The sequence below is a fragment of the Seriola lalandi genome, unplaced genomic scaffold (genome assembly GCF_002814215.2).
Source record: "Seriola lalandi dorsalis isolate HSWRI2012SDOR001 ecotype SW California unplaced genomic scaffold, Sedor1 jcf7180002054261, whole genome shotgun sequence".
In the NCBI taxonomy this organism is placed as follows: domain Eukaryota; kingdom Metazoa; phylum Chordata; class Actinopteri; order Carangiformes; family Carangidae; genus Seriola; species Seriola lalandi.
This window is the reverse complement of record NW_019524814.1, coordinates 83,529-93,508: the sequence shown is the minus strand read 5'-3', so window position 1 is coordinate 93,508 and position 9,980 is coordinate 83,529. Positions and strand designations below refer to the sequence as shown.

The 9,980-nt window shown below is 40.6% G+C and overlaps 2 protein-coding genes across 3 annotated transcripts; one reads left to right on the top strand and one right to left on the bottom strand.

The window, feature by feature from the left end:
• Positions 1-8: 8 nt before the first annotated feature.
• On the bottom strand, positions 9-3,855 carry LOC111654149 (deoxyribodipyrimidine photo-lyase-like). Its single transcript, XM_023405043.2, has 6 exons — positions 3,664-3,855; positions 3,067-3,455; positions 2,824-2,972; positions 1,834-2,016; positions 1,396-1,554; positions 9-797 (listed from the first exon to the last, which is right to left on the bottom strand). Exons 1-6 carry the CDS (start codon positions 3,684-3,686, stop codon positions 555-557), a joined length of 1,146 nt encoding a protein of 381 aa, XP_023260811.1. The 5' UTR covers positions 3,687-3,855; the 3' UTR covers positions 9-554.
• Positions 3,856-3,937: 82 nt separating this feature from the next.
• LOC111654150 (UAP56-interacting factor) lies at positions 3,938-8,391 on the top strand. 2 transcript variants are annotated; one of them, XM_023405044.2, is made up of 9 exons: positions 3,938-4,124; positions 4,303-4,443; positions 4,547-4,707; positions 6,349-6,533; positions 6,805-6,877; positions 7,066-7,121; positions 7,248-7,322; positions 7,546-7,672; positions 7,826-8,391. In XM_023405044.2, exons 1-9 carry the CDS (start codon positions 4,052-4,054, stop codon positions 7,925-7,927), a joined length of 993 nt encoding a protein of 330 aa, XP_023260812.1. In that variant the 5' UTR covers positions 3,938-4,051; the 3' UTR covers positions 7,928-8,391. The 2 variants fall into 2 exon arrangements, with proteins under 2 accessions (XP_023260812.1, XP_023260813.1); XM_023405045.2 differs by having other exon boundaries at positions 3,940-4,124; positions 6,385-6,533.
• Positions 8,392-9,980: the final 1,589 nt, after the last annotated feature.

The window sequence follows — 9,980 nt, the reverse complement described above, 5'->3', positions numbered from 1 at the left end:
TGCTCTGGTGCAACAGTCCAATTTGAAATATTGAAATGTTTTAAACGAGGTGTTTAGTGTGAGTTTTGTTGGAGAATCTGCCATCAAATCAAATCCTCAAGTATTTGTAATGCTTTACAGATCAAAGTAGTAACATCAGAACTGTTGTGAAAAAAAAACAATTTGACTTTTTGGAGTTTAGAACAAGCGTTAAAGCAGACTGTAACCTGCAGAAGTCCCGGTGTGAAGTGAGGCTGGTGGTATCGTAAGCATAAAAATGGATGTTGCGATGTTCAGCTGGAAAATAATCATTATTCATCTATAGAGAAAATGGCAATATTGATCCATGTGAGGCACCTTTTATCGATCAGGTGGGGACTTGATTTTAAAACATCAGCAACAACAGTCTGGACTCTGAACAGCTCTAAGTCGAATCTTCAAAACAAGGACAGTATGTGTTAAGGTCACAAGTGTAAAGGTAAGACGTGAGAAGTGATGATAAATGAGGAAGTTGTTGTTATCACTGGTTACTGTAGATTTTAGCAAAAACCACATCTTATTTTTTTCCCATGACGTTAACTACATTCAAGCCCACTAGCTTTTTTGTGTTGTAACCAACCGAAGCGGATCCAGGGGGAGAGGTGGCTGAGGGCGTCAGCGTTCGGGTCGTTGCGTTTGGTGTCAAACAGTTTAAGGCGCACATCAATGAATGACTCCAACATGGCTATGCCTCCCTTGGTGCCTGGCGTAGCCCACTCCGGCTCTCCTACTGTTCTGTCAACCTGCAGAGAGACCAGGGTTTTGTCCCAGTCCACTGGCTGAGAGGTGAAGAAGGGAGAAGAGAGGAAGACTCAGCAGAGGTCACAGCTGGCAGCGCAGAGCTAAAATATACACTGTGTTGTCGTGAACTGCAAACTTCAAAAGCAGTGAGGAAAGTTCTGAGCCTTTAACCTCACATTCAGGAGACTCGAACCACTGATCGGCATATCAATCACATCCTGCAGCTTTAACAGCACCAGGAAGGAATTTAAACTTTTGCACAGTAAAAAAAAAAAGGAAAAGAAAAAGAAAAAGTCAACTGTTTATATTCACCCATCAATAAATAATGGGCAGAGGAGAGGAGACAGCTGAAGGTTGAAAGGAAGTGTTTTATTGCAGCAGTCTGACTTCCAAACTCCCCATCAATGAGCTCTCTGACAGCTTGCTTTCCCATTGTATTGATCTTAGTAAACACTTCCAAAGCAATGAATATTTTTACCAGAAGACAAATTATGTTTGCGTGGTCTTAACCGAGCCAAATGTCCTTGTGTGTGACATAAAAACAAATACTTGCCTTCTTTTTCCACCTTACGATAGCATTTTGACTTTTATCCACAGTAATCTGAATGTGCCCTTGGCTGTTACTGCAGCACTTACTTTGGCGGTTCTTGTAGCTGTGTAGGGATGTTTCTCTACCGGAGGAAACTCAGTGAGGAACTCTGGCAAAAGCTCCGTGATTTTTCTTCGGATGGTCCTGGCGGCGTACTCGAGTTTAGGCGATGCTACCCAGCACGGAACAATATTATGGGCATCAACCTATAAAAAGGGAAATTGGGTTTTTAAATCATATATCAGATAATGAAGAAACAGTGACATGGACACAAATCAAGTCAATACATATAAAATGAGAATGAGGTCAATTACATTGTTTTTCATGTTTATTTCTTTGTGGAGCAACATAATGACGACGATAAATAAAATAGGAAACGTAATCAGGGACTGGCAGGGGACGACTCAGCAAACACTATTCAGCACAGAGCATCCTCTCTCCATAAACCACCTCTTTGAAACCAATTTCTTTCTTTTCTTTTTTACCTGTATGAGGGGTATGTCCTTTGGAAGTCCCTTTTTGACATCCTCCAACCACTGTAGTGGCTCTCTGAGGGGGGAGAAATCTGTCACCACTGCCCCCAGGCTGCGGTCAGACACAAAGCCGGGGAGAACTTCCCCCGCTGAACCATGGAGCAAGTGGAACTGGATGTCTAAGGCTTTACATTGCTGTTTAATAAAAGATAGAACAAAAAAGTTAAGCCTCATACAGTGTGTTTTGGCTTTAACAATGTGGACCAGATACCACTTAAAGTAGCAGCTCTTTCTGCAATGTCTTTGACTTGATCATGTAAATGGCCCCATTCTTCTCCTGTAACACATCTAATATTACATATGCCACCTGTAGACTTTGTGAATGTTCTATTGATTGATTTTTAAATTAGTTATTACTCATTTAACGACAGATGCAACAATTTTTATATTCCATTATTCAATCAAATACCTTGTTCAAGTACCCAATTAAATGTCTCTTCTATTAAACTTCAGAATAAATTGAAAAATCCCCCTCACCATTTCCAAAAGTCAGGGCTACATCTTTAAATTGCTTATTTTGTGTGGCCAAGAACATAAAAACCCATGGATATTTGATTTGTAAACAAAAACAACCAGAGAATATTGAGCTTTTTTGCTTGATAACTGACGCAAACAATTAATAGATTTTCAACTTTTTTACTGATTAATTTTCTGCCAATTGGTGAATCAAATAACTGAGTAATTGTTTTAGCTCTACATTTAAAACTAAATGGTAATCTCGATCTTAAAACTAAGTGTTCACTTTATAATTATATTGTAAAAAAATAAATAAAAAAGCAATACACTTTTTAAGAGCCTAAAATATTTCAAAGGTATTTCTTGATCGTTTGAATGTACAGGCTGTATGTTAATGTAAGACTGTTCCTGTCAATCAAAGTACACTGACTGGACTTGATTATATGGCTGTAACCAGTGCTTTCAAAAGAATCATAAAGTCAGTACCTTTGCAACTTCTTTCAGACCTTTCAGCATAAAGCTGTAATGTCTCAGAGTGGACAGTTCTGATTTGGGGACAACCAGACAAACGCAGACGTGCAAAGGAAGGTTTTCCTTCACAGCAAGCTGCTGCGCACGGATCAGCGCCCAGTTATCTGAGACACAGAGGAAAAACACACATCTGTTGCCAATCCGAGACATGAAGCCAAACAAGGTGTCTTATGGTTTTACTGCTGGGTGTGTGCTCACCTTGTACTCTGTGGTCCCTTGACATCCAATACAGGACACCCTCTGAGCCCTGCTTTATCTTTTCAGTGTCAGATACAAAACGGAGGCGCTTTTTGTTGAACTTCATCTCCTTCTTCTCCGTCCTACGCTGCTTCAATTTCTCCTGCAGCCAGCCCCCAGCTCTCTCCTTCTTCTCCTCCTTCTTCTTCTCCTCCTTCAGGGGAACCAGCTTCTGCTGCTTGGCAGTGGGCTTCTTTCCAGCAGGAGCAGATGTTGCCTTACGTTTTCTGTCTGACATGATGGTTTCACTAGTGAATGACTTGGTGAAGAGGGAGTTGATTAGGCAGGGCCTCAGATTACTGTGGATAACAAGCCTCAAGAGCCGCCTTGGTGCAGAGGAAAACGATGAGCTGCAAGAAACCACGGTGAAAATGGTGAAAAACTCATAATAACTCTGCGCCTGTTTGCAAGACAAACATGGAAGCAGCAGACTTAATTATGGAGAGAAAATACATTTAGAGACACAAGAGTCAAACACCAAATCAGAGAAAAAAAACCCAATAACACAACAAGCCTAGAGAAGCTCCTCGTTCAAATGACGCTTTGAAGATAACTTACCTCCTCCAAATGCAGAGCAACATTCAGCGGATAAACCTGGAGTGAAGCTGCAGCTGGGAAAACAAACTCGACGCTGGCGGAAAGAAACGACAGAAGATAAAACTATCGTTGTTGCACACGTTTGCGCGTGTCGTGTTTCCCCTTACACAACCACTTACATGAGCGCCCTTGTGTTGGTGTTTTATAACACAGTTGGTTTTGTTCAATCCTACTACGTTTCCCACAATGCAAATCGATGTATTTACAGAGCATGCGCAACGCCGTTTACGTTCGGAGGAGGTCCGTGTCTGTTGTAGCGTAGCCTCAAAAGGGACGAACAGTTAGCACGATTCGCTGCTACTATTGAGTTTCTCGTTTTACTCAGGATTGTTTGTCGTGGTTTTAAAGTATGAACAAAGGAGATCCTGCAGCAGGTCGGGGGAGAAGACCAGCCGTCCCTGATAAAGTCGACATGTCATTAGGTAAGGTCTTCATTAGCTGTGGATAAGGTGACCAAAATAGAGTAATAGCTACTGTTTGCTAACGCTACTTACTGGTGGGTGTGAGTCAGTAGGTAGTAGCTAGCGAGCTTGCTAAATAGATTTAATTTGAAAATTCAGACGCCCTTGTTTATCACTGCTCATGTGATAAATTTAACAGATGACATCATTCGGTTGAACAAAAAAGAACAACAGCTGAAAAGGAGGCAGGCCACTGTGACCCGCCGACCAGTCAAGAAGAAAGGCCATTTAACCCAAGGAAAGGGAGTTTCACCGCGGACTGCTGGACCGGTCCAGAGAGGTGTGTCGCAGACCTTTCGCTAGTGTTGTTTGCTTCACCACTAACCTTTTTGCCAAACCAACTTTGTGTGTGTGTGTAATGGAGCTAATATTATCTCTACCAGGAGGTGGCGCACGAGGAGGTGCACCTAAATTGAGAAACAGAAGGGTCCCTTCCCTACCTGGTCGACGACGGGGTCAGGGGGTTATCACAGGACTGGCAGCCAGGAGGCCAACGGCTCTGCTCAAACGGGTCGGCACACTCAACAGAGCACCAGTTAACCAGGTAATGGAGGACATATCACAGCAGGGCATACCAGTGTCAGGCCACTGATAACAGCCAATAATACTGACCTGAAACCTCAGTGTAGACTGCTAGCTATTTATGCACAGATCCTATTGTGGGATCATAACATAATTTGAATGAAATAAATAAGAACATTTTCTCAAGATGTAGGAATCATTGCTGTAAGTGTAAGATGTCTGTAGTAGTGGACAAACATGTTGAGGAACTGCATATGGAACTAGCAGCCTACTTCAAGTTGCTCTGTGCAGTGTTACCACTTTCTAAAGCAGTGTTGGAGGACCTTGTCTTTCAGTAAGCGTATTATTCAGAAAGACTGTTTAGTCTCACAATGTACTGGGCATAGTGTCATTGTCTCTTTAATACAACATGTAATAGGAAAATAATTTTAAAGCTCTTAACTCTTAGCATTACTAGTTTAGTTGAATAACATCCTTCCCTCATGCTGGAATGAGAGGTGTAAAAACATGTAACTTCTTTGTTTAAAAAAAAAAACAACAACAACAAAGCTCTGAAAAAGTAAGTAGAGGAAAAAAGAAGAGAAGTACTACTGCAGATCAGACGCTGAATATCAAGTCTAGAGTTAAACTTTAGTCATTGTGCCTGCACTAGCTGTCAAAGAAAGATAAAAAGAGACATAAATACTTTTCAGAAAATTTTGCATCAGTATTTGTTACCTTGGTAACCAAAGCCCTTCTTGCTTGCTGAGTCTAAAAGCAAGCACACCAACAGACTGTACTCCTCCTACTTTAATGAACTGGCCCTGCCTTACCCTGTTCACATCCAGAGGCAGTTTCCTCCACATCCTGTCGCCTGGCAACAGACATCAGCAGCCGCTGTCTGGTCTCCAGGAACAGCAAACTCGTGTCGTTAGCTGCCCCTCCCATTGCCTGCTCCAGATAATCTTAGAGACTTTGCAGTTTTGTTTGCCATTACTCAAGAACTGTGAGCTTTTGATATTCAAGACTTAATGTACTCTTGGAATCTTGACGGATGTGAACTCTGAACGACCACGGCATCCTTGACTGCTTTTCTATCTTTTTCTACCAAACTTGAGGGAGTCATTGTTAAAGCTGAGTTTTACATACTTAATGGCTTATGTCATCTCATTTTGGGAGGCATTTAGTTTTTTTTTCTTATTATTATTATCAAAGTTGTCTTTAAATTCCAAAGTGCATACAAAATTCAATCTGTCACATGTTGAAATTCAAGAAATGTATGCCCACGCCAATAATGTTGAACAGGTTTGTAACCCACTGAGCTAACCTGTGCTTTAAGAGTTTAATAAATGGGTACCTCAAGGAAGTCACTCCCATTATTTTAAGGTTTGTAGTATCATGCTTCATTGCACTTAAAAATAAGACAGTAGATTCAGCATAGTGTATTTTTTTTTGCTGTTTTGTTTTCTGTTCATATAAAAGTTGGTTTATAAAGATGGGGCTGTTTTGATCACAAGTTTTAATGCTGGGTCAATTTTAACTTTTTAACTAATGCTGGACCTTGAATGTTTTTCTTGTATTGGTTGTTTTAAACAGAAAAAAACCCCAAAAGCATCTTCTCCTTCTGTGTGATTGTAGATGCGATACAGTTCTGCAAAAGCTTTGCCTTTGGTTATATCTGCAGTATATTAAAGACCCTCCACTGCACCTCCCTCTTCAGAAAACAAGACAGAAAACAAGGCCATTCATTCAACGCGCTGAAGCCCAGCACAGGAAGCCAGAGGGTCAGAGGTGGCCGTACAGGCAGCCTGATCCACAGGGAGTTCAGAATGCAACACCAGTCAGGAGACCATTTCAGCTGCGACGACGGTGAGAACACCTTATAGCAACTTAAGTACAGTCCCATCATGCACTTTTTCTAATGTATAGTTCTGTATTACTACACATAAAATTGTGGTCTAAGGACTCAACGTTGGGCTGTTTCATTTTATTGCATTTCATGACACACATGGCTCAGTTTTAAGAGGTGGAATCTAGAGAGTGGTTGGATTTCAAACGGGTATAAGGGAGTGACGACCAATCTAATTTTGCTGCTGATTGAACAGCTGTTTTTTTTTTTTTTTTCCCCCCACTCATACAGACCACTGCCACCTGTCCAGCAGACTCAGAGGGAAGCACGCCAGGCCACATTTCTTTTTCGCAGGGGACTCAAGGTACATGATGTTTTTCTATGGACTTATGTTCAGTCCTAAAATATATTTGTAGACTAATGTGACTGTGTTGTGGATTGTCTGTAAGTATACGAGTTGTACCTGTTTTATGTGGGTATTTCAAGACTTAAACTTACCCCTATATCCAACTGTCAACTCAACACTGTGTTTATTCCTCGTGTCCTCTGCAGGTACAAGCCCAGATGCAAAAGCCAAATCCTCGATCTGCTCCAGTCAGAACTCGCCAGTAAGTAGTCATAGGCTCCAGTGTCTGTTTTGGCTCAAGCTGTTAAATGGGAACCATTGTTTGCCACTTTAAGGTCAATGTCTGTTGTGTTTGTGTCATATGATATAGCATCTTTTTGTCCACCAGGTGGCGCACATCGACAACCAGCAGTGGAATCTTGACCGTCTCAATTGACAACCCCACAGCCAGGACTCAGCCTGAGTAAGTATCACTCATCACAAGCCCCGCTGGATTTTTCACACTGGTTTTACACTTAGTTAAGAAATAATTTCCATAAACAAGTTTTTTGTGGTATAATAGTATTGTGGTACCGTCTCACAAATAGATGGGATTTTACATGTTGATACAAACATCACATACAAGACACTTCCAGATTTAAAAAAAGAAAAAAAACAAAAAAAGTGCTTCCTTCACTCCTTCAAAGGCCTCCAACTTCTTGGACCCTGCATCCTCCGGCTGCCAGCTCTGCTCCCATCAAGGTGGACACGGCGGAGAAGAAAATACCAAAAGGAGTGCCTCTACAGTTTGACATCAACAGTGTTGGGAAACCGGTGAGAATGTGCTACTTTAGATTTCCTTATGGTTTTAATATACAGACATAGGACCATTTTAACTACAAGGATTCATATTTCCACATTGTCTTTTAAAGATATTGCTCAACAAAGAGTGTTAACGCGATGTTTTTGAACTTTTTCTTTCCACAGCAAACATCGATAACCTTGAACGAGCGATTCCGTATCCTGAAAGATCAGCGAACCACCGTAGCACAAAGCAGTAAAGGCAGCCGATTTGTTACCGTGGGTTAGCTGGTTAAAAACACAGAGACAACTAATACCCTGAAGCTCCTTTTGTCCTGCTCAGTCCCACACAGTGATCCCCACTTTTCTAATGGATGAGAACAATTGCTGACTTTATAAGCAGGAGGGAGGGCAACCGTGGGACAAACGAGTACAACGTGGACAACTGCTCGACTGTGAGAACTCGAGTGTGCAAGTGTCAATGGAAGAGTTGGTTTAAAATAAGTTTCCATTCATTGTCCATATCATTATATGCAGCTATTTGTATTGTGGATGTCCTATACTGGGAAGGAAGGAGCTTTTTTCCGCACTTTGGACTTAGAACTGTTGACACTATTAAGAAGACTGATTGGAAGTATTTTTCAGAGAGGATTGTTATGTATTTCCTGGAGTGGCACGTATGTTCTCAATCCTTTTTTTTTTTTGTCGAGAATTGTTTTGTAATGTTTCTTCAAATAAATGAGTTTCTCTTTGATGGTTTGATAATTGTATGGCTTCATATCAGTCTTCAGCACACTGATACTTAACATGTTTAGAATCTCCATCTTATCTCATAATGACACAGTGCCATCTGCCCAGTCATCTCCCTGCTGATTTACAGCAGTCTGGTGTTGCCATTTTTATATGAAGTACTTCACGTATGTAGAAAGTTCGCTAGCACATGTTTTGCATTTGTAGCACTGTATCCTGGTGTGCGTGTTGGGTTTATGAATGGTAGGAAGACAGTGTGCTTTATCAAGAGCTATTGGAGCTTCTTTGAGATTGGTGCATATTCCAGGTTTCCCAGTGAACAGTAAAAGGTTTCAAATTTCAACAGGATTATTTTACAGTGATCTGTATTAATAGTATTAAACCGGTTCATTCATCAGGAGCTTCATTACAAAACAGACACGTTTTGGAATCTGAATATTGCTTTTATTTAAATACATTAAAATTTTGCAATGTAACAAAACTATTGGCATATGAAATTCAAACACCATTTAAATGAACAAAACATGGCTCACTTCATTTTTCTGTGACTAGTGTCAGTAACACTAGTTTATTTTTCTCTCTGTGCCACATCATTTCCCCCATTTACACTGTTCACAGACTATCTTACAATAAGAGTGCTGAATAAAAATGAGGTAAGAAAGTGGTTTGAAGATTACAGATCATGCAGAACATGCTGAACAGCAACAAAATATTTTGTGAAAGAGGAAGTAACCAAAAAAAACAAAACATAAATGTGTGCATTTAAAAATAATCAATTTACACAGCTTTGCATCTTTGGTTACAAAGTAGGTTGAATGATTTCACAGCTTTCCCCCCTGGCCCCCTCAGGAAAAACAATGGAAAAAAATAAGGTAAGGAGGGGGGCATGTATGGCAATACTAATTCACTTTCAGATAAACTACCAATAGAACTGAATCTTCATCGACTGCCTTGAGCAGGTTCACGTTAATATTTGATGTCAACAGGTGAAGAGTCACCCATCAAGGCTCTTAATACTTTATACTATACAAAAATGTACATTCATACAGGATTTTGACTTGAGCTATGAATTGGCAATTGCAGCGTAAAATTTGAGTTAGTGTTAAACATTTGTCAGAATTTCATCTTGCCTACATTTTTGACAAATATAAAGCATTGCCCCTGGGACGTGCGGCCAATCTGTTGAAACACTGTAGAAGAAACGAGGAACAAGTCATTGGGCTACTGTTAAACAGCTTTCATGAAATTGTTCATTTTTTGAAATTAGCAGCCCTGTAATAAATAAAACACTTAACAGTAGAACTCAAAAAGACCGATGCAAGAGTTGGACTTGATGTAAAAGTAACGGCAGCAGTGTGTCGTTCCGAAAACAGACTCTCTCTCTTTCTCTCTCTCTCCCACTTCTTACTTTACAACATGAAACAGCAAGGCTAAAAATAACTCTTTACCCACTCAATTATCTCATTTAAAAAAATAATTGCTCTCTTTTTGACAATCACTCCTGTTTGTCCCTTATGCGAGGTGTACCCCTCCCTTTCCACACCCATGGTTTGAGCAGGTCTCAGGTCTGGTCGAAGGTCCTTCTTGCTCT